Below are 23398 nucleotides of genomic sequence, written 5' to 3'. Positions count from 1 at the left end.
TCCGAGAGGACCCCAACACCGAGGAGTTGTGCTGCAGTCACAGCTCGTGTCAAAAAAAAAAAAAGTGCTCCCATTTTGCTTCTCCACCCCGAGCACTGAAACTGCAGTTTCTGTGTTACTAAATTGCAGGAAGCCGAGCGATGGAGATAAGCAATCAGGCATTTACATAAGGGTTGGGGTTTTGTTCAAACACCATCACCAGGAATTATGGCATCGCCACAGACGGGGCTGCAAGAGTCACAGTAATAAAGTTCTGTACTCCAAAGGGCTCCGGTGCTTCTGTGAATGCTGAGCCCTGAGCAACCGGCCCAGCTCTCCCTGCATCCCAAAGCACACTTCAATCCAAGAGGGAAAACCCCACCGGGATTCGCTGACAGGGAAAAGGATCAGGGAATGCACTCGTGGCAGCGGCAGAAACCAAACGGGAGCGCAGTGCCCCGCTGAGCCGTGCCACTGCAGTGCTGCTGTCAGGATGCTCTGCACCCTGCATCCTTTTTAAGCCACACAGGGATGTGTTTCTGTCAGCGGGCAGACGGAGCGCTGAGGATAAGGGAGGCAGGGATGTGGGCAGCGCAGGGCCAGGTGGGAGGTGGGTCCGTGCAACATCAGCCCCTCCAGGCAGCGTCTGGTGCTGCGGGACAGAGGTGACGCGAGGAGGCATGAAGGGCTGGGAACAAAAACCACATCGGGCCCAGAGCCGGCGAGCCGATGGAGCAGCGCCCGCCAGATTCCTGCGTGCTGCTCTCAGGCCTGGGAAGCCTCACGGCTGGTATCAGCTGTTGGACACGGATCAAAGTTTAGCTTTCCATTAATCCTTTGAGTAATAAGTGAAGCTGATAGCGAGTTTTTTCGAGAAGACAGTTAAGATTACTCAGATACTTAATTTGCACTCCAATATTTCAAAAACACCTTGACTTTAAAACCTCAGTCTTGGCGTACATATGGTCTTGATAGAAGAACGCATGCTTTGGCATCGGCTGCAGAAATGGATTTGTGAGCAGAGTGAAGAAAAGTTAACGGTTTGTGTGCTGTGTCTCTGCAGCTCTGCTGCTTCCCAAAGCACGGCCGGCTCAGCCCTGCTGGGGCAACAGAGGTGTTCTGCTGGGACAGCCGGGATGGGATGGGATGGGATGGGATGGGATGGGATGGGATGGGATGCGCTCCCACAGACCCACATCCCACCGCCTGCTGCAAACCGGCACCACGAGGCACTCAGCTTCATTAATGACCTCAAAGCAAAAGGCTGACAGTCCCCCCGCTGCCACGCTAATGAAGTGGGTATGGTTTCTGAGCTTCTGGCCTCGGGGGGAAGAAAAGGAATGGAGCATTAGCCTAATGTACAGCTCGGCTCGGCCGCAATTATCCTTAAATGCCTAACTAAGGGCTTTTAGACCCGGAGGGACCCAAAGGTATCATTAGTGTAACAGTCCCAAACACGGCCCTCACCCCTTCCCACTCCCATCCCCATACCTGCAGCTCACTGCTGTGCTCTCCCCGGCTGCTGGCAGCGCTCCCCAATTCTTCCAGCACCACCAATTGGATCTTCTGGTTTCCAGCCCAGTGATCTCACAGCATTTCACAACCACTTCAGCCCAGCACCTTCCTCCAGGGCAGCGTGCATCCCCACCTGCAGCACCAGCACAGCGCAGAGCAGGAGACAAACATCCACAGAGGGAACACTGCACCGCAGTGCCACGAAGCCTCAGGTCAACCTACAGAGCACCTTCCAGTATCTTTGAACTGCGAGAATGTGGTAAGTTTGGGAAAATGTAGTGAACGCAACTCCAAGTGAGGCACAGCCCTTCCCAGCAAGGGGACTCACGGGGCTGGCTGTCCCTGATGGGCACGTGCACCTCTGATAGCCCCTCGTTTGTTAGCTCTCCGGTTCCTATAACCAGGGCCAAGCACAACTTAAAAAGGACAAGAACTGCGGGGCTGCCCTGTCCTACAAGCCAAGCCGCACAGGTTCCCTGACAAAGGAGCTCACGTCCAAGCACACTGCATGCAGGCACGCTGCAGGGCCTGCCCAGCTGGGAGAGGAGAAAGTGCCCAAGAAGAGCCCCAGCAGACAGCAGGCTCATTTCTGAGGTGGCTGCAGATGAACGCTGACACCTCATCCCTCGGCAGCAGCAGCCCTAAGAACAGCAAACAGCTCTCTGTGCCCCACGTCCAACTCAGTCTGTTGGAACTTGCAGGATCCATGCTATCCGTGATCCCTTAAAGGGAAGCACGACTATTAAATCCACACCTGCAGCCAGAATTTATAGCAACCCCATCGACTGCTGTCTGACATCATCGGCAATTAGGAGCCTGTGAACTCATGGCTGCAGGATATGGGAGGTGCGGGGAGCGTTACTGCAGGCTCTCACTCACCCTTCAGAATTCACTGCTGGTGGAGAGTGAATAAAAACAGGATTATGCATAAGAACAGAGCAGCCGAACAGTTCTGACTCTCTTCTCTGTCCAGATTGTTGCTTTCCTCCTTGCGCAGCTCGGCGCCGAGCTCAGCAGATAACTGCAGCCAGGACCGATCCCACCCCACGTCAGCATCCATCCCATAGCAAGAAAAACAAGATTAAGGAGCACCGCGGCATTAGTCTTCATTTAAACTTGGCAAGGAGAGCAAGAGCTCTTTCTGTTGGCTCCTCTTTGTGTTTTTAAGCAGTCTCAGACTCAGCCAGAGAAAGGTGCCTGGACTTTTTAATAGTTGGGATTAGAAAGGACAACACTTGTACACTTGCCAGACCCCAGATAAGACGCGAATGCTTAGGTTAAGCAGGCGAGCATCTGCCTCCTGCAATATATACATTTCCAGAGTGAAAATAAACAGCTTCACACCTCCGGCTCGGAGAAGGGCTTTGGCTCCTGCGTCCTCAACCTGCAGCCTACCAGACAAAAGGGCGCAGGGTGAAGGTCACTGCCAGCCCCCCCTGCAGCCCACAGGAGCGCAGCGGAGCGGCTCAGCCCAGCACTGGGACCCTGCAGAACTGCAACCCACAGCAGCTGCAGCTTCGTTCGTCTCCAACACGTCCTCCACGTGTGGCAGCCTACACACATAAGCAGTGACAAATGCACTAATTAAAAAATGCCAGCTTGGAAACTCAACCGTTTTTCAAGTGCTCAGAAGTCCGTAACCCAGAGGGCTGCACCTCGAATTACTGCTAGCACTAAGTTCATTGCAGATCTGTTTCTGTGACGACTTCCAGCGCTGCACAGACTCAATTCCTGGGGCCACGCAGCCGCCGGCCCTCCTCCCCCAGCACCCACCACCCACTGTCCCCTCCTGGGCTCCTCTCTGCCTGATCCCAACAGGCACAGCAACGGGAAGCGCCTCAATCTGAATATCTGAATTTAAAATTATACCATCGGGCTCAAAATTTCAACATATTTTGAGAGTTTTGGTAATAACATTTCTGATTACATCCGTTGCCAGCTTCCTTCTACACCCTTACAAAGATTTGAAGTATACATTCCAATTTCATTCGGCAACAAAGATTAGTGGCAAGAACAGAAAACATCTTCTGTTCCAAAAAACCCTCGGGGTTTTCCTCCTCAGCTCACATTTCATTAGAGGAGGCTCCAACCTCCGGGCTGCGATGTCACTGTAAGGTATTGCGGCAATCAGCCTCCGTGCCACGCCAACAGCACGGATGGAAGGCTGAGAAACAAAGGGCTCCCGAGGCGACTGCAGGCAAAACAGCTCCTTAGAAGTACCAGTCCTCAGCAAACAGCACGGAGACCCGGGCCTGCCTTCATCCAGCACCGCAACGCGAGAGCTGCTTTCTGCAGGGGGGAAGGGGCAAAAGCCACACAGCACCGTTTCTGCTGCAGGCAGCAGAGCGCAGCACGCGCAGCCACGCATCCAGACCGCCTCAGCATCCAGCCAGAAACACAGCTGGGTGCTGCAGTGCTCAGTGCCACCACGTCCCCACGGGGACCAGAGCAAAGCAACGCCATGACAGCGGGCACTGCTCACTGAGACAGGGCTGCAGGCAGCTCCCAGCCCTCGCCCACCTGCAGACATCTGACACGGCCCCAAGCCTCCCCCCCTTCCCCACGCTGGGATTTCAGCGGCCCCGCAGAATGAGACGGCGAAGACAGACGCAGTTCGGTGGGGGAGGAGAGGCACACACTATTAAACACATCATCTGTTTGGAGCGCTGGCTCCTGCTTGTTCTTGGTTATATTATTCACTCAGGAGTGGATTAATCCATCACTGCAAAAGAATCTCCTGATCTCAGAGATAAAGGCAACAAGTCATGTACTGACTGTCTGTGGATCCTCCTGAGAACCTCCAGCCTCTCTCATACCCTTATTTGGGCTGATCTATCAGCTCTTAACAAACAGCAAGCAAGAAGGGAAACAAGAACAGAAAAAACACCATCTCACAACAGGAACTGTAGTGGGGAGAGCCGTGCTCGGGTCCAGAGGGGATCAGAAACCCCGAAACATCTCCTCTGGTTTGTGGTCACCAACTTCTTCCTCCCTTGGTGCAGTTCCCCACGATGGTCATGTCCTCAGTGAGGAGCACTCACAGGGTCACGCCCTGTACCAGCGCCTCAATAGAAACCTTTGCTTTTCAGCCACACGGACGTCTTCTCTGCCAGGTGAGAGCCGAGGGAGGGAAACCCCTCACAGCATCCACCCATAGGAACCACAGCACCTCCAACTGCATCGGAGCAGGCTGCCACCCAGCAGTGCCAGCACACATCCCAGGGCACTGCAGGAGGAACGGGAGCTCCTGCAGCCCCCCCCGGGACAGCACCCATAGGATGAGCAGGGCAGCACAGCCCACAGCCACCTTCACCCCACAGACACAAGCCGGTGGTGCCCAGCCCTTCCCAGAGCACACAGCCCCTTTGTTTGAGCTCGGCTGCGGTGCAGCAGCACTGCACTGTGCACCATCACAGCCCAATTCCCACCGCAGCCCTTCCCCTCCTCTGCTCTGCTTCGGTATTTGCAGATTTGCTGCGAGGAAAACCCAGCGAGCAGACTTTGTACCACTCCGAGGTAGGAAACATTAAACTTGCCTTTGAATTAAACAAATAAGGCTCAACCACTCGGTTCATTATCAGATACAATGGTTGAAGTCTGTGGGGAAAACTAAACAGCAAAATCCAGCCCATAAATCAGAGGCGTGATCAGACAGACAGGTGAGGCCGGGGGCGGTTTCACGTTCCTGCAGCAGCTCGGTCTCACAGCCCAGCACGCTCTGCTCCCCCAGCATTGCCCCCAGCTGCCAGGCAGGACCAAGAAATACTCCAACGGAGTGGGCTTATCTCGTGCTGCTCGTCAGGGGATTTACCACTTTTTATTTTATTTTTTACCTTTCTCTCTCCCTCCCTCCCTCCCCATTACTGTTTCAGTGAGCTGGATGGGTTTACGGGGCAAAGTATGGGGGAACAGCAAAGCCTTTCCCCACCGCAACACTTAGCTCAGCTACACCATGAGAGTGCAGCTTTATGAGCCAGTTAAGCTCATTTAAAACCAGCTGCTGCCAAAAGGGGCTGTGCCCCCCCTGCAGCCACCACAGCCATCCGAAAATTCGGGGCACCCTTCTGAGCAGTGAACCAACCAGCAGCATCCCCACGGCACCAGCCGTGCACCCTCTGCTCTGAGCCCCCCCTGGGGTGGTGGGGGAGCTCCAGCAGCTCACTGGGATGAGAGATGGGAACACAACCCAGCTTGTGTGATTGTTTTCCCTTCTGTTGGAAGGCAGCAGAGATTTCTCACATCGGAAGAGCGAGGGCTTAATGGGAAAGGCAGGTGGTGCAGGCAGTGCTGAGCACACGGCTCATCAAACTGCTGCAGGACCATCAGCACAGCACCACGATGGGGCTGAGCAGAACCGTGTGACACACAGCCTGGAAGATGCAGCGAGCCATCTACAAGGAAACTGCTGGAAGAACACCCAGAAAAAAAGCAGCGTGCACATACACAGGCAGCTATCTATTCCAGGAATTCTTGAGACGGGTAATTGGAGACTGCTCTCGTTAGCAGAGAGCCTTCGTGCTGAGTTTGCGGAGGAGACTGTAGGGGTTGGGATGGGAAGAGGGAGGATCTCTCCCTGGAGAAAGAGGGAGAGACAACAGCAAGTTCAGGCAGTGCTGGGAACGCAGCACTGGAAATTTGTCAGATGTTGCACTGCAGAACGGCTACAGACAACAGCACTCGGGTGAATCGTTCCCATGCAGCTGGGAACGCTCAATGGGAGCAGAGCTGGTGCCAGCTGAGCCACCAGACTGCAGCAGCAGTGCACAGAGAGCAGCCTGGTGCCCAGCCTGGAGAGTCTGAACGGGTAGGAAAGCAGGAGGTTCCCATCGAGAGAGGAACTGCAAGCAGCTCCCCTCCACACAACCAGCACTGACTGCACAACTCAGCTGCGAGATTCCCAAACAGTTTCTGCCAGCACTCCTCTGCTCTTAGAGGGGTTCAGACATCATCTGTATCTGAACGTGTGTGTGTCAATGAGAGGAAAATGTCAGCTAAAGCAGGGAAAGCTGGAGACTGAGAAAAGACTGAGGGCTCCAAACAAAGAAAACACTGCAGACCTCAGGTTGTTGTTATTAAAAAACACTTCTAGTTACAGGATGGTTCATTAAAAACCAGAGAAATACTGCAGCAAGTGGGAAAGCTGCAAACTCAGTGCTGGGGCTCCCTGAGAACATCAAACCCAGCACAGCTCTGAGCCTCTCTGGAACCGCATCCAGGAGCAGCAGAACCCGCAGCTGTCACACAGACACAGCAGCAGCCCCAGGACGGGCACCGTGGAGCTGCGCCAAGCCAAATCAAACCGATGAAACAAAATGCATCTTCATACGGTTGTGCAGATGGCTGCGTGCCTGAGAACGCTGAGAGCTGCAGATCAGAGACACCCAGCTCTGCATGAGAAACCAAGAACGCCCCAAATCCACACTGAGTTACAAAATAGCTCCATCCTGATGCAACTTAACCATCTCACACTTCTCAGTTTGGTTTCGGAAGCTGAAGCTCTGCTGTCCTTACACTGATGGTGGTGAGCAGAGCAGGATGGCACCCCAGCAGCCGCAGCTCCCAGCAGGGCTCCCATAACAGCCAAGGGCTGCAGGCAGCACTGCACTGCAGAGGGGTGCTGGGATGAGGAACACCAGCACTGCGTGCCCATGGAGTCAATCCATCGCTGTGCTTCACTGTTTCCACATCTGCAGAAGCAGGCTTTAAACAAGTAAGTGTGTTTCTAAGCTTTGACAGTTAAAATCCTCAAGTGACATCACCTGAAGTCGGAGCACAGCTGCCTTATTCCTCTGGCACATGGCCGTGCCAAAGTAAGCACGAGCCCCAGTTTATGGGCTGACAGCACACCTCGAGATGGCGAAAGCACTGCTGGGGTTTGCCCTGCAGCACTACGGCCCCTCCTGACTCTTTCCTTGCTTTTGGGGGTAAGAAACACCACATTAAGGAGCACTGAGCCCCAGCAGAGGAAGCGCACACAGTGCACCAACCCAGCGAGTTTGGTGGAACGGTGCTCACAAGGAGGAGGGCGACGGGAACCCATGGAGCAGCACAGCCCCGGGGTGCCCTGCGTGGCGCACGGGAGGGGAGCAGAGCACCCACCCCGACACGGCCGCTTACAAGCAGCTTAAGGGTGTAAATCGCGTTAATCCCGGTAACAAAGCTCCAGGCTCACCCTTGTGTGAATCGCTAATCCCTCTCCAAGCGGGGCTGCCCCAGTCCAGAGCTCGGAGTCACAACAGCGCAGCACCGAGAGGTGATCCCACCGAGCAGCCCGAGGGACCCCAAAGCACCGAGCAGCTCCAGGGGCTGCAGCACCGCTACGCCATCTGCTCAGAGCCTTCCCTCTTGCTTTGGAGGGGACTGCTGCAAAAATGTAGTTTCCCTTTTTATTTCTGTGTATATCGGGCTCTCCCCGAGGCAGCCTCCAAAAACGCAGCGCGTTGGCTTCAGTCTCACGAGCAGCGCGTGTTTGGTTCGCTAAAACAAAAGCATGCAGGTCACAACCAAGCCGGATCAAAAAGGTAAGGATTCACAGCGCCTCACCGAGCCGAGAGCGCTCACAAGGCAGCCACCACTAATGGCAAAAGCACCTTTCGGTCTTAACGAGGGGGTGGGCAGAGCAGCGCTCGCAGCTGTCGGGAAGCGGCTTTGCGACAGGCGAGGATCGCGAGGGGGGCTCAACCTGCCTCGTGCAGCGATGACGCCCGGCCCGCAGCCGCCAGCAGGGGAGCGAAGCGGGAGCGGAACGGAGGGGCGGCGCGAGCGAGAGGCGAAGCGGGGCGGTTCGCTGTCACCGGGCCGGGGTCGGCGCGCGCGTTCACGAGCGGCGCTCGGGCCGGGCAGCGCCAAAGCCCCGCGGCCGCAGCACTCACCGCTCCGGGGCTGACAGCTCCGCTCAGCGCCGCCGTCCGGGGCTCAGGACGCGGCGGCTCGTGCCGGGGGTGCGAGGCGAGCGGCGCGCCGCGTGATGCGGGCAGCCCGCAACGAGTCACGCCGCGCCCGGCTGCCGGCGGCCGCATCCAGCCGGGAAACGCAGCTCCCGCGTCCCCCAGCCCGCAGGGAAGCGGCCCCGGCCCCGCTGCCTGCAGGCGGGGCGGGCGACCCGGCCGGGCGCCTCCCGCCCGCTCCCGCGAGCCCCGCCGCCCGCCGCCCCCGCCCCGCGGAGCGTACCAAGGGCCGGAGGAGGGGGGGAGAGCGGCGGAGGCCCCCGCGGGAGGAAGCGGGGCGGTGGGCGCGGGCCCTTTAAGAGGGAGGGGGCGGGGCGCGGGGCGCGCGCGGCGGTGGGGTGGGAGGGGCGGTGCGCGGGGCGCGTGCACGAGGCGCGGGGTCCGCGCGGCTCCGCTTGTGCGGCTTTTCCCCGTGCAAGATTTCCCCGTGCAAAATTTCCCCGTGCAAACGTCGCCGCGCGCCTCGCGCCGGTGGGGCGTTTTGCTGCCGGGCGCCGTGAGCGGCCGCACCTGAGCGATCGCTGCGCAGAGCAGCTCCGCGCGCCCCGCTTGGCTGCACCGTGCAGCCGCGTTCCCGAGCGCCGCACGACGGCCGTACCCGTGCGAACGCCACCTGCGCAGCCTCTGGCCGTGCACTGCGCGTCCATGTGCCCCCATCGGGAGCTTCGCGCAAACGTGAGAAGCGCATTCCTGAGCGCTGTGCAATCGCTGTACGCACACAAACCTCGCCGAGCGCTGCACACCTCTCTGCGCCCCATGCGAGCGGGAGCTTGTTTGCATGAAAAATGCATGCCTGAGCGCTGCGCAAACTTCCCCCGTGCAAACATTACCCACACGTCTCCATTCCCCTGCGCAAAGGGCTTTGCGATCCAAGGCTGTTCCCGCACCCACGGGACCTGCCGTGCGCCCCTCTGCTGCACGGCTCACCTCTGCCCCGCAGCCCTTAAAGCGGCAGGAAGGCACGGAGCTGTGCAGGGCAGGGGGAGTCGTTTGAGCCTTTCCAGAGCGCAGGGCTGGAAGCGCTCCTCCGCGCTGCACACATGCTTTGTGCACGATCCTCCAACTGATAACAGCGGGGAAAAAAGCTCTGCTTGGGCAGACAGTGCTAAAACCAACAAAAGTGGGCTTATCTGGGCTTGGAGTGCGTCCAAACGCAAACCGCAAGAAGATCATATTAAGCATTCGGGAAGCTCCCATCATTTGCAGCGTAATTTAATATTAACAGCTTGCTAAATTGCCAAGCATTAGACCTAATCTTTGGAATTAAACTGCAGAGTGGGGCGTCATGGCTCCTGCGCTGCTCCCCAGCCCCGGTTCTCCATCCCTCCCGGCCCAGCTGTGCTGATGGCTGCGTGGGGATGGGATTGGTGCCCACGAAGGGCTTCCTGTCAAAGGGCCTCTCAGTCTGTGGGTCTTTGGGCAAACCCAGCAGGCCAGCGGGCTCCGCTACCCAGTGTTTACCAGCCCTAATTTTGTCCCTGCAGAGGTTTCCTGCAGGACGTCATTATTTCCACAAGTGCAAAAAGGGAGAAATGAGGAAAAGCACTCCGTGTCCCCAGACTGCCAGAGTGGGGGAGGAACGCTGCTTGCATGTGTGCCTTGTGTGGGCAGGGACATGGGGGGACCGAAGGCTGTCATCTGCTCCAAGTGATGGAGCTGCAGCATGGCCATGGGTTGGGAATGTGGGAGGAGCCTGGGTGCCACCACAGGGCTTTGGTGGCAGAGATGCCATGGGCTCAATCTCAGATACATCTGGGGAGCTCAATAAAGGGGATGAAGATGGCCCTGATAGCAGATGGCCATGATAGAAAATGGCTGTGATGGAAGATGGCCGTGACAGGCATTGCTGATGGGTGGAAGGTGTCCCTGATGGCAGATGTCCCCAGTGGAAGGTGGCCATGGTGGGAGATGTCCGTGATGGAAGATGTCTGTGATGGAAGATGGCCCCAGTGGAAGATGATGGCCCCAATGGAAGATGATGGCCCCAATGGAAGATGATGGCCCCAATGGAAGATGGCCCTTCTAGCAGCAACCCTCAAATTCGGTGACTCGAATAAAGAAGTGGCTGGGAACAAAGTCAGCTCCAGGAATCAGGTGAGCACAGGGAGCAGCCCAAGCACTGGGGGCGTCGCGCCATTCGGACGGCCCGGCCCGCCGGGACGCCTCCAGGTTCCCATTATTTAAGCTGTCGCAGAGATTATTAGAAAGCATTTCCCACTCGTATAAAAACCAGATGCGCTTCGTCACGCTGCGATCACGCCAGGATTTGAAAACAAAACCGAGCAGGGCTCTCGGCATCCAGAGGGGATAATTATTCTTTGCGGGGGAAAAACAACAGGGAAGTGAGGGCTGAGCTCGGAAGCAGCCCGGTGGGTTCGCCGCGTGCCGTTGTGGCCCCGCCGCCCCCAGCAGCCCCCGCAGGAGGAGGATTGGGCGGGGAATGGTGAAATTTGCTCCTTTTCTTCTGCTTTGCCACATCGATGCCCCCCGAGCCCATTAGGAAGACCCAGCTGCCGCCGCAGCCCTTACATCACCCAAAGCGGGCGGTATTTGCATGAGAATTCCCCTCTTTGGGGGGGGAATTGCTGCTTAATTACGGAGCAGCAGTCACTTTAATTAGCATGTCTCCATGCTCCCTGGTACTTTGCATGGATTCAAATGAGCTGCTCATTAGGGACAAGCTACGCCCGTTAGCGGTGCGCTGAGTGAATTAACCCCGGCGGGGCCCGGGGGGCTTTCGGGGCCGCGCACGAGGATGCGTAACTGCAGCCATCCCCGGGCCGAGCCGTTTCCACCCCAAATCCTCGCAGTGACCCCGCAGCTCCGGAGGTGACGCTGCTGCTTTGCACGCGTGGCCGCAGCACGGGCGCCATGCAGGGACCCGAGCGGCTCCGTGCGCCCCGCGCCCAGCGCAGCGCCTGCCGTGTTTTGGGCTTTCCTACAGCGGGACCATCGCCGGACCCATAACCAAACTGCTCGCGAAAGGGGAGCAAAATCTGGCCGGCATCCTCACCCCCGCTGCTGTCGTCGGGAGCAAATCTAATTACTGGAAGGCGGCAGGGCCATGAAAGCGGATGAAGTCATCTGCTTTCAAAGGCGCCGAGTGACACCCGGACAACGGGGCTCCGCTAATCCCTTCTGCAAAGATGCAAATGGGAACGCTGGGCTCCGCTGCGGGCTGCTGGCTTTGTCTGGCGGCGGGTTCATAACCGGCCCGGTGGGGACAGAAAGGCCGTGACCCAGCAACCTCTGCGGGTTCTCGCCAGGTTTGGGTGGCTTTGGGCGGCCCAGCCTCGGTGCTGCCCCTCTTGCTGCTGACTCAGCTGCTGGGCTGTGCTGCTGTCACCTTTTCCTGTTGCTCAGCTTCCTCAGGGCGGGCTTTCCTCCTGGCTGAGCGTTGCCCCCCGTGCGCCCTTCTGGGGTTCGGCTCTTGCATCCCGCAGCGCCCCATGCTGGCATCCCAAAAAAGGGCAAGGGGGGCACCTGCCCTGCCCCCACACCACAGCTGGGACCACGAAAGCCATCTCCTCTTGGGGGTCTCTGTTCCACATTGACCCCTTCTCGCCCTTCCCCACGGGCCATACTACACCCCCATCCAGCAGAAGGGCAGCGAGCGAGCCCGTCACTAATGGGGCTGCTACCCAACCCCTCCCAGCCCAACCCGGCATTGTGGGGTCGGCTTTGTTCGACCCCGATGGCAGCAGGCAGGTAGCTCGGCGTTCGGCGGGGCGGGGGATGCGTTCCCCCCTCTGCTCACAGCGAGGGCGACTTTTCTCCGGCTGCTCCGTAATCCGATCGTCCTGTCACGGTTCCCGGGAGCGGGGCTGCCCAAACAAAGCCCCGGAGCATCCTCGGCTCCCGCGGCCGGGGGCTGCAGCTGCGCCTCGGAGCGTGACCGATCGGGAATGAGCCTTCGCAGCGCGTCTAATGCCGTTTGGACAGGGGGCCTTTCATGCACTCGTGGGAGCGAGGCCCCGCCATTGAGCCGGCAGCGCCCCGCGCTCCAACCCTCCTCGCTCCCACTCCGCGGGAGCTGCGCGGCCCCACAGCGGTGTCCTCGGGGCACTGCGGGCCGGGATGGGGACCGGGGGGCAGCGGGGGCGGGGGAGGAGGGGCTGGCAGGTGGGGGTGGGCGGTAGATGTGGGGTCAGCGTGGGAGGATGAGGGTGGGAGATGCTCCATGTTGCCCTGGCCTGGTCCCTAGTGGATGCTGGTCCTCGTCACTCTGTCCCCAGCAGGTACCTTGTCCTCCTGTCCCCTCACCCCCTCATACCTTTCCCAGCCAATATCTTGTCCTGGTCTCCATCACCCCATCCCCAGCAGGTATCATGCCTTGGTTCCCCTTAGTATCTCATTCTGGTCCCTGTCCCCCTATCCCATCATCTCAGCCCAGTCCCTAATGAGCATCTCCTCCCAGTCCCCATCCCAGTTCCCTTGTCCGTCTCCACCAGGCACTTCATCCCAATTCCCAGCACCTTGTCCTGGTCCCCAGCTCCCCATCCCACTCCACTTGTCCCCAGATACCCAGTCACCTCTCGAGGGGCTCCAGCAGGGAGGGATAAGGGGCACTGCTGGGAAGAGCACAGCATGATCCTGGCCTTGCTGGGTGGACAGGCTGTTTTGGGGACAGGTGAAGGCTGCAGGGTCACAAGGTTTGTGGCTTCCATCTTCCTCTGCTTTTTAAGCACTTGACACCCGGTGCATTTTCCTGCCGGTGAGAGCTTTTGGTCTGAAATACATCACCTTTTTAAGTCCTCTTTAGCCACATTAAGGTCAATATCAGGGACAGAAAAATCTGTAAAACCCTCGTGTAACATTTATGTGTGAACAGCTTCTGTGGTAGCAGTAAAACCCTATCAGTCACATCGCAGATGCCTAGAAAAACACAGCTGGTCTCAGAGCGCTGCTGCCGCAGGATTTATCGGGGCTTCGCTGCCCAACGCATCTCAGGCAGCCCTGGGAATGCAATGGGTCTCCATGTGGGGGTTTTCTCCTGCCTGGGGTGGTCCCTGGGCTCTTCATTTGTGGAGGTGGTGTTGGGTGGCATCGGCTGATGGAGCTCAACAAGAGGGGAAAGCGAGGCGTGGAGCGGAGCGGGTGGGAGGTGTGGGGGGGCTGGGTGGGAGCAGCATGGGAAGGAAGGTGAGGAGATGGGAAGAGACGAGGTAAGGAGAGGAGGAGAGAGGTGAAGGGAGAAGAGACAAAGATAAGGAGGGGGTGGTGAGAGGGGATGATGGAAATGGAGATGGAGAAGGAGGGGGGGATGGAGGAGGAGAAGCAGAAAGAGGAAGAAGAGGAGGAGGAGGAAGGGCAGGGAAGAGCTCTGACACCTCGCCATGCCCCAGGCTCTGCTGCTGGCCCACACCCAGGCACAGGGAATTCCCTGCTCTGCTGCAGCCCCTGCTGAGCACAGCCCCCTCCCAGCACGCTGCTTTCTATCATCTCTAAGGGTGAATATGGGGGACATGCGGGGGGACACAGGGGGCCCTCCTACAGCCCAACAGGGGTGAGGGCGAAGGCTGAGTGTCTGAAAGCCCCTTTGCACCTGCCCCGTGGTCCTGCTGCAAAAAGAGCCGGGATGGAAACAAAGCAAAGCCCGCTTTCCTCCTCAAGTGAGCAAAAACTTGGCATTTTTAGGAAAAAAGAAAGAGACAAAACTCCTTCTGAAGCCAATGTTTGCCTTGGCAGGGAGTTCTGCTCCGCCGGACCCGCCGTCGCCCGGGGAGCCGCGGCCACGTGCGATGCACCCCCCCTTTCCCCCCCCCCGTCGGCCATCAGCGCTTTGAAGCGCGGGGCAGGAAATGAAGAGCCGCCTTCAAACGATCGCTTGTCTCCTCCGGGGTTGGGGAAACGGGAAAGGAGGCAATTTCCTCATCTCCCCAGCCAGCTTGGTGGGGGATAAGGCAGCTTTTTGGAAGGGGATGCGCAGCCTGCGAGCATCGCGAGGGAGCGCCGCCCCCCCCGAGGGCATCTCCATTCTCCATCCTTGGCCAACCTCCGTGCTGGAAACGAGCGCGGTGTGAGCAGGGCTGGCTGCACGGGGAGCAGCTCCTGTCCCACCCGCTCTGCTTCGGGGGCTCGCTCTGTTGCTCCATCCTTCCCCCCGCTGCATCACTCTGCAAATGATATTATACGGTATTATATCTCCCTCGGAGCTTTGCCAGCCGTGCACTTAAGGGGTTTTCTTTTCTTTTTGCTTTTTTTCTTTTTTCTTTTTTCCCAGTGCAAAGTGGCTTTTTGACCCAAACGCACATTTTCATAGGGAAGGTTTATTTTGGCCAAAAGCCTTTATTTTTGTGTGTGTGTTAAAAAGAAATACGGTGAGGCAGCGCCGAGCGGCCGGTGGGAGGGAGGGAGGGAGGGAGGGAGGGAGGGAGGAAGGGTCACTCCTGCAAAACGTGGGGGAGGAAAAAAATTATCATTTATTTGGGCTTTTTCATCAGAAATACCAGTGTAGGAGTCCTGGGGGTGAAGCATTCTGCAGATCCTCTGTCCCACACCGTGTCTGGTCCTGCCTGGCTGCAGCTGCCCGGGAGGGAGCACAGAGTGTCCCAGGCAGTGTTGGGGCTCTTGGGGCACTGGGGTGACACCAAAAGAATTCCAGACATGCTGAAGGGGGATCAGACCTCGTGGCGGCTTGGAGGATCTGAGGAGCCTTTGCTCCCCCCAGGACCCTCCTGCCCCATGCCTGGGGTGAGCTGTAGCTTTGAGCTCTGGGATGGATGCCGGGTTGCTTGGCACCAGCCCTGCTTCCTGCTGTGCCTCCTGGTGACATCCCAGACCTGCGCCGGAGGCCCCATCTCCAGCCCAGTCTCTTGGGCAGCCCTCAGAGCAGTGATGTGGGTTGCTTGCCTCCATCCCTGTATCTCCAATGGACCTTAGACTGATGCTGAAGGCCCCTCGGCTCCATCTTTTGCTCCTGAAGGACCTCAGAGCAGTGATGTAGGTCACTTATATCAATCCTCAGCTCTCAGAAAGATGTGAAACCAATGTCTTAGGTTATTGGTGTCCATTGGCCTCCCTGAAGGATCTGTGTTGTAGGTCACTTGTCTCCACCCCCAGCCTCTGAAGGACTTCCAGACAGGGTTGTAGCTTGCTTGCATTCATCCTTATGTCCCCTGATGGACACCGAACCAGAACTGCAGGTTACGTGTGCCCATCTCTACCTCTGCGAAGGACCTCACCCCAAGTTACAGCTTGCTTGTGTCCATCTGTAGCTCCTGAAGAACCTCAAAGCGACAGTGAAGGAACCTCAACTCCATCTCTCTCTGATGGGCCTCCAACCCACCCTGCAGAGCCCATCCCACCCCCACCCGCTGCCTCTCCCTGGACGAGTCGGGGGGCTGGAGACAGATTGGAGGGGAAGGAGCCTTCCAAATTGACAACACATGGCCCTGCCTTATCCCAGGGCCCAGTAAATAGGTCTTTCATGCTGGGCCGGTTGCCATAGGAGCAAACACGCAGGAAATATCCCAGATAACTCGAATAGTGGCAAAAACATATGTTTTGGATAAAACCCAGCAGAAAAATCGCCCTGTTTAACCCCTCCAAGGTATTTTACCCGCTGAGCTTTAACCCTTTGCAGCATTCACAGGGTGGGGAAACTGAGGCACAGCCTGGGCTGCAGGGCGGGCGCTTCCCTGACCCCAACCAGCAGCCATGGTTGGCTCGCAGGGCTGCCTCCCCTCCTCCCACAGCCCTCATCCCTTATCAGCACGGATGCTCCGTGCTCTGCACGCACCACGCTTTGATTTGCCAAGGAATTTGCTTTGCTTCTTTTTTATTTTTATTTTTTTATTATTATTATTTCCCCCCGCTCCGCCCCCCCACTTCTCAAGCTTCAGCCAAACCTTTCCTTATCACATCTGGCGAGCAGCAGCCCCTCTGAGTGCTGCAATGGTGAGAAAGGGAGAGCGAGCTCCATTGCAGCCTGGGGATGTGGTTGGGGAGAAAAGGCTCTGCGGGGCCCATTTTGGCACTTTGGAAAAGAAATTCCTCAGCACACATTGCTGCTGCTCGCCGCCCTCACCTGCCTGACACACAGACGTTGTTTGGAAGCAGGCAGCAGTGAGCTGAGTCCCACAGCTCCAGTGCTGTGCTTGCTCTCGGGGAGGGGAAACTGAGGCACGGGAAGGGGGCAAGGCTGAAAAACTGCTGCTAGCACCTGTGGGACCTGCAGAGTGCTGCAAACATCCCTGCATGCCACACACATCCCTGCACGATGCAAACATTCCTGTGCACTGCAAGCATCCCCATGTGCTGCAAGCATTCCTGCAAGTTGCGAGCATCCCCGTGCTCTGCAAACATCCCTGCAAGCTGAGAACACAACCACAGGATGCAAATATCCCCATGAACTGCTGCAGAAATCCCTGCAGGCTGCAGGCATCCCCATGCACTGCAGGCAGCCCTCCTGGCCGCAGCCCCATGCAGTGCAGACAGCTGACACAGGGAGCAATGCTGCACTGACCTGGGATCTCTGCTGGTGCTGTGGTGTAAATCCTGCTGACGGGAGGAATGTGTGAGCACCATGAAATCCCCCAGCCTGAGCATCGCCCCACTGCCTCCATTGCAGAAATGCCCCAAACGCTCCTTACCCTCCTTACCCCCAGCAGGGCACCTCTGCCACTGTTTGCACCTTGATTTCAGGGCATCTCTGCTGGCAGCTGCTCTGCACACGCAGCCCCAACCTCACTTTCAAGCTGCACTTCCACCCCTTTTCACTTCTTTTGTTTCAGCCCTTCAGTAACACATTCCCCTCCCCCCCCCCCCAATTATGGGTTTGTGAGGTTTAGCAAAATAAACACCGCTGTCACCAAAACCCTCAGAACGTGCGGGATGCTGGCAGCTCTGCAGGGTGGCTGTGGGATGGGGGGAGTCACATTATTTTAATGGGTTTTCCCCTTTTTGCTCCAGCACAGTGCCGTGGGCCCCTCATGTTGGGGGCTCCATGGGCACTTTTCCTCCCCATCCCCCAAAATCCCACTCAGAGCTTCAGCTCCCACCATCCTGGGGGCATTTGTCCCATTTCTGTGCTCTTCCTGCCGCTGCTCAGCGCTGTCCCGGAGCTGTGGGGGGTTTTGGGGGCGTTCGGGGCCGCCGTGGGGTGCGGGCGCTCTCCCCGCCCTGCCCAGGAATGTGTCTGCTGATATTAAATAGACCTGGAGGCACTTCGAACCGAGCCCACTTCCTCGCCAAGAAATGACCTCAGCGTTTGGGAGGCTTTCACCTTTTTCGAGCATTTTGCTTTTTCCTCCTTTCTCCCGCCCACGGCTGTGGGGCCGACCCCACGTTCTGGGGGATCTTTGCAGCTTTTATCCGTGCAAAACCCCTCGTGCTGCTCACAGGCTGCCTAATCCTGCACGTCCCATCCTGGATCTGCATCCGCACCTCAGAGCTGCGCCCCACGCCGCTCTCCTCAGCTCCTCCATCCCAGCCCAGCCCTGCAGCCCATCTCAGCAATGGCTGCGGCGGTCCCATTGGGGGGGGTAGGGGGGGGCAGGGAGGTTCCCACCCACCCCCCAGGCGCGGCCCCATCACATCTGGTGGGCAGATGTGGCCGGGCTCTGCTGCCCAGATGGGGACAAACAGGGAAATCCCAGCATCGGCCGGGCGCGTGGCACGAAGCAATCCCTGCTCATTGGGAACGGGCATTTCCCACCTCCTGGCCCCGCACGGTCTGGGGCTCTCTGGGGATGGAGCATCCCTGTCCTGCACCTACATCCCACATCTGTGTCCAAATCCTCCTTCTGCACTCGCTGTCCTACGTCCTGCACCTGCAGTCCTGCACCTACATCCTCCCTGTGGATTCTGTTGCTGCATCCCCTGTCCTGCATCCTGGTTCTGCACCCCCCGCCCTGCACCCTGAACCTGGTGTCCAGCATCTGCATCCCATTCTCCATACCACCTGTCCTCTATCTGTACCCTAAATTCCCTTTCCCAACTCTGCATCCCAGATCCTGAACCTGCTGGATCCTGTGTCCTGCACCTGCACCCTAAAACCTGCATCTACATCCTAACATCAGCATCCTAAATCCTGCATCTGCTCTAAGAGCCCTGTATAGGGGATAAAAGGTTTACTATAGGCTTACTGACGAGTTACTACATGGTTACTAAAGGCTTACCACAATTGCCCATAGAGATGCTCGATGCTCAAATCCATGGGACACCCCTGTGACCCCCAAAACAGGGGTAGGCAACAGGCAAAGCAAAATGCTGTGGGGGATGAACCAAAGGACAGGTTTTCCCCTGGAAGAGAAACCTTCCCTGCAAGTAGGACCAATTTCCCACTGCTGCAATGAGCTGTGGGAGGTTCTGAAGAACACAACCCTCAGTTCTCCACTCCCACCCCCCAAATCCTCACTCTAACGGTGCTCCCAAGCTCCTTTTTGCCTGGAAACCCAAATCTGTGCCCACCGGGAGCCCCCGGGGGACTGAACCAGAAAAACCCGCATTCAGCCTAATTATCCCCCGGCTGCAATCTGTGATCTCTGGGACAATTAACGGCGCTTAATCCCGGCTGAAAAGCACACGGGGTCGGGGCGGCGTCTTCCTGCTGCCCCTCGCCCGCTGCCGGGGTCTCGTTCCTGGCTGCAATATAAATATGCAATTAAAAAACCTCGAAAGGCCACGTTAATTGCTCGGCCGAAGGGGGGGCTCCCACTGGAAAAAGGGGAAAACAACGGAAAGAGGCTTCTTCCAACTCAGTAACTGGAGAAGCAGTGGGATCGGTGGGTTTGGGGCTGAGTGGTGCCGATGTGCATCTCGGGGTGGGGTTTGGGGGATGCTCTTTTTTGGGGGGGGTGTGTGGAAGGGGGGGTGCTGCCCCGGGTTAATCCCTGCGCTCCTCTCGCTCCAGCGCTAACAACCCCTGGCAGCTCCGGGCTCGTTAGCGCTGTGAAAAGCAATTAGAGAGGCTGGGACGGGGGCAGCTGCAGCCCTGAGAGGGCAGGGAGCGGGGAGGACCCTGAGCTGCCCCCACAGCTCCGGGGCGTGGATGGAGCCACAGAGCTCAAAGGAGCTCTGCACCATCGGTCGGTCGGCTCCAGAGTGAACGGAGCTGCAGAACCGCACGGGGCTGAGATCGCTCCAAACCGGCGCTGCGCCCGGAACGCCCCTGAGATGGCACAGAGCTGAGCTGTGACCCCAAGCTTTATTGAACCCATAAAAGCCGCAGAGGGCGCAGAACCGGGCCGTCCCCATAGCGCTGCCCTGGGGAGCACAGCTCTGCTGGGGGCTATGGGAGCCCCACAGGGTGAGGAGGAGGAGGAGGAGGAGGAAGAGGGGCTCAGGGTGGGGGCAGCCACACCTTCTGGCTGCTGACCACGTCGCTCAGTTTGCCTTTGATCTTCAGGAAATGCCGCTTGAACTCCAACCCGTCGCCCTGCATGGGGAGAGCAGTGAGCGCGCTCCGCAGCCCCACTCAGAGCAGCACCTCACAGCAGCACCCCAACGTGAGCTGCTCTGTGCCCGCTGCACCCCCCAGCACCCACCTTGGAGAGGCGGAAGTCCACCAGGATCCTGCTCTCCATCTCCAGCAGGTTCACCTTGAAGATCAGCTTGTTGTTCCTCCGGTCCGTGGTGGAGATGGTGACCTGCAGGGGCACAGCACGGCGTCAGGGGGGCTCAGCCCCATCCCCGCACCCCCCGGCCCGGCCCCACCTGGTTGGTGCAGCTCTGCTTCCAGCCGTAGCCCATCTTCTCACACACATCCCTCAGGCTGCGGTAGGAGCCGTCGGCGTCCAGCTTGGTGAAGAAGCGCGTCATCCTCTTCACCAGGCGCTGCCACGGGCTCTGCAGCACAGAATGCATCAGGAATGCTGCAAAGTGCAGTGCTGTGCCCGCACCCCACGCGTGGCTGCAAAGCGGTCCGTGCAGCCCCAAAGCCTGAAGGTGCATCAAGTTGTACCCCTGGTGCCGCACGTCCTCGTGCAATATTAGCAAGTTGCACCCCCTCGTGGTGAGCATTGCGAGCTGCATGCTGGTGCTACAGAACAGCGGGAAACAGCATCCCCGGTCCTGACAGACTGCACCCCAAACGTTTTAGGTATTGCAAACCCGCATCTCCAGTATTATCAACATTGCAAAGTTGCATCCTAACTGTTATCAATGTGCCGAATCTGATACTATAGATGCTGCAGAATGCTGTCCCGAGTATTGCAAGGTAGCACACTGATTACAAACATTGCAAAGTTGCAACCTAAGGTGGTATGTGTTGCAAAGCAGCATCTCTGGTATTGCAAAGCAGCCCCCTAGGATTAGAAATACTGCAAAGCTGCACCCCAAAGATTGTGAGGTTGCGTCCTGGCATTACAAACACTGCAGAGATACGCATCTAAAAGGTTGCAGTGTTGCACACCAAATCCTAAGGGAGCACACCTGGGAGGAGCCTGGCGTGCCGAGCAGCTGGCTGTTGAGCAGCATGTGCTCAGGGCAGGCAGGCTGTGAGAAGCTGATGCCCTGCACCAGGCGGTCGATGCTGCCTGTGCTGCTGTCCCACAGTGTGCCGCCGGTGCCGGGCTCAGGCTGTGATGTGGAGTAGCTCGCCTTGTCCTCACTGCAAGGCAAGCAGATGAGATTACAAAAGGGGTGACTGAGAGGGCTGTACCTCATCAGGGTTCTGCATGCACAAGTAGGGAAAGAATGAGTGTGGGGTCATGTGTGCATCGAGCTGGTTTGCACCAGCTGTTGCAATGCAGAAGGATGCTCCTGCACTGCAGAAAGGCAGCATGCACAGGGAGGTGTGCAGCCCGCTCACCCCAGGGCACCCTTCACAGGAGAGAAGTCTGTGTCAGAGCGGATGTGCTTGGGGAGGGCTCCGGGGGATTCAGTGACACCACCTGAAGACACCCGGCTGCGCTTTGTGCCTGCAAAACAAGGAAAACCCAACACTGTGCACAGCTCAGGCAGGAAACGCATTTTGCCCCGCAGCCCTTACCCTTCTTCAGGGGCCGGCAGTACCAGCGGTCCTTCTTGATGTCGGGGATGGTGATGCGGGCCGTGGGGCTCTCGGTCAGGATCTTGTGCAGCAGTGCTGTGAGGAATGGGGTGCATGCAGGAGGTGCGGGGCGGTGGGGGGCACCGCTGCCTCCAGCTGCGTACCTAACGGTGCAGAGTCGATCTTCCTCCAGGGTGCCAGGTAGGTCTTCCTCTCCTTCCAGTCGCTGTACTCCTGGCAGCTGTCACTGGGCTGATCCCAGGGCAGCTCTGCGGGAGAGGGGATGGCGGGGGTGGCACATGAGATTGGCAAAGGCAGGCAGGAACGCTGCTTTTCCTGTTTGCTTTCAAAAGGACGCGATGTGCCAAGGTGCACAGCGTGCAGAAGTACTGCTCTGTGCTGTGCAAAACATCCACTGCAACACCGCTGCAACCTCCCACGCGAGGCATCGCTGCTCTGCTCCACACGTGGCTTTCGATTCTCACGAGAGCCACCCCCACCCTGCACATCACACCTCCCCTGTGCATCCCATACACACCCCCCACGTACCTCACCTACACCCCGCACCTCGTACCCCCACACGCATCCCATGTGCCCCCCATGCCCACCTCCCGCCAGCATGGCAGTCAGCACCACACCGCAGGCCCACACGTCCACGGGCTCCGCACGGAACTCGGGGCGCCGCAGCAGCTCGGGGGCCACGTAGGGCAGTGTGCCACACATCTTGTTCAGCAGCCGCTCGCGCCCGTTGTGCTTGAAGACGGTGGCCAGGCCGAAATCAGAGATCTTCAGGTTGTCTGGGTGGAAAACGAATAGAGATGGTTAAGTTAAAGTGATCAAACGTAGCAGGAAGTCGAGGTGGGGAGCACACCTCGCTCATCCAGCAGCAGGTTCTCCGGCTTGAGGTCGCGGTGCGTGATGCCCATGCTGTGCAGGTACACCTGCGGGTGGGACGGGGGTCATCGCTGCCACCATGGAGCACCGCAGCTCCACAGCTCCGTCCCACAGCTCCGTCCTGCAGCACTCACCACACCAGCGATCAGCTGCTGGAAGAAGCGCTGCGCCTCCGGCTCCGGCATCCCGATGTCTGGCTCTGCAACACCAGCAAGGAGTGAAGATGGGAGCCGCAGCTCCCAGGCGCACGGAGCACCGTTCCGACGCGGTCTGCAAGGCGCAGGTTTGCGTTCTGCCACGCACCGATGCGGTCGAAGAGCTCCCCACCGCTGCAGTACTCCAGGAAGAGGTACTGCGTGGCCCCCTCGCGCCGGTGCCCGTAGAACTTGACGACGTTCTCGTGGTTCAGCATCTTGTTGATGCAGATCTCCTTCTTGATGTTCTCCGGGCAGTCGGCCGCGCGCTTCATGTCCACAATCTTCACGGCCACGGCCTCCTCGGTGCGGCGGTTCACGGCCAGCTGCACCCTGCAGGGCACGGCCAGGAGGGAGAGGGGCCGGGCGCACCACAGGCGCGCATCAGGGCAAGCAGAGGTGATGCAGGGGCGCGGTGCAGGCAGATAACGGGCAGGCAACGCGCGCACAAGCGGGACGCAGCGTCCGAGCGGGGAGCGCTCGGTGGACGCAGCAATGGGTGCCGAGCGGCCGTGCGCCGGGCAAGCAAAGGCCGTAAAGCGGGCGTGCGGAAGACAGGAGATGCACGCGCAAACGCCACGCAACGACCCGCAATGCCAAGCGGTGCGCACGCGAGGTGCCCGCGCCGTGCAGGCGGGGAGGTGCGGGGCGCACGCGGGGAGAGCGGCACGCAAAGGCCGCCCCGCGTTGCTCCGGGACTTCGCCCCCCTCCCCCCGGCCCCGCCGCACTCACTCCCCGTAGGCGCCTTCTCCCAGCGTCTGCACCAGGTCCCAGTCCTCCACGAACGGCACGGCCATCCCGCCCCGCCCCGCACGGCTCAGCCCGCGCCGCCCGTTCCCGCCAGCGCCACGCGCCCCGCCCCGCGCTGCGCGCGCAGCCGAGGCCCCGCCCCCCCGCACCGCCCCGCGCCGCCAAAAGCGCCCGAAGGCCGCGA

At 58.8% G+C, this 23398-nt stretch overlaps 2 protein-coding genes across 6 annotated transcripts in view; both read right to left on the bottom strand.

The window, feature by feature from the left end:
• Nucleotides 1–8682, bottom strand: part of CDON (cell adhesion associated, oncogene regulated) — a 40105-nt gene extending 31423 nt beyond the window's left edge. Inside the window, exons 1-2 of one of the 5 annotated variants that reach the window (XM_031599706.2) lie at nt 2374–2922; nt 1471–1627 (exon numbers count right to left, since the gene is read on the bottom strand). The gene's annotated coding sequence lies outside the window, so the exon portion shown is untranslated. Of the gene's footprint in view, nt 1–1470; nt 2923–8366; nt 8586–8664 lie in introns of those variants that run through there. The other 4 variants (XM_090123337.1, XM_031599707.2, XM_031599705.2 and 1 more) reach the window with 4 other exon arrangements.
• Nucleotides 8683–19382: 10700 nt separating this feature from the next.
• On the bottom strand, nt 19383–23326 carry CHEK1 (checkpoint kinase 1). The gene is made up of 12 exons (XM_031599708.2): nt 23197–23326; nt 22573–22796; nt 22404–22468; nt 22247–22316; nt 21984–22172; nt 21540–21644; nt 21376–21471; nt 21196–21304; nt 20817–20994; nt 20100–20231; nt 19931–20032; nt 19383–19821 (listed from the first exon to the last, which is right to left on the bottom strand). The coding sequence occupies exons 1-12, from the start codon at nt 23259–23261 to the stop codon at nt 19726–19728; spliced, it is 1431 nt and encodes a 476-aa protein (XP_031455568.2). The 5' UTR covers nt 23262–23326; the 3' UTR covers nt 19383–19725.
• Nucleotides 23327–23398: the final 72 nt, after the last annotated feature.

This window comes from Phasianus colchicus, chromosome 23 (genome assembly GCF_987193195.1).
Source record: "Phasianus colchicus chromosome 23, bPhaCol1.hap1.1, whole genome shotgun sequence".
NCBI lineage: Eukaryota > Metazoa > Chordata > Aves > Galliformes > Phasianidae > Phasianus > Phasianus colchicus.
Note: the sequence above shows the minus strand (reverse complement) of the source record. Positions and strands in the feature narration are given on the sequence as shown.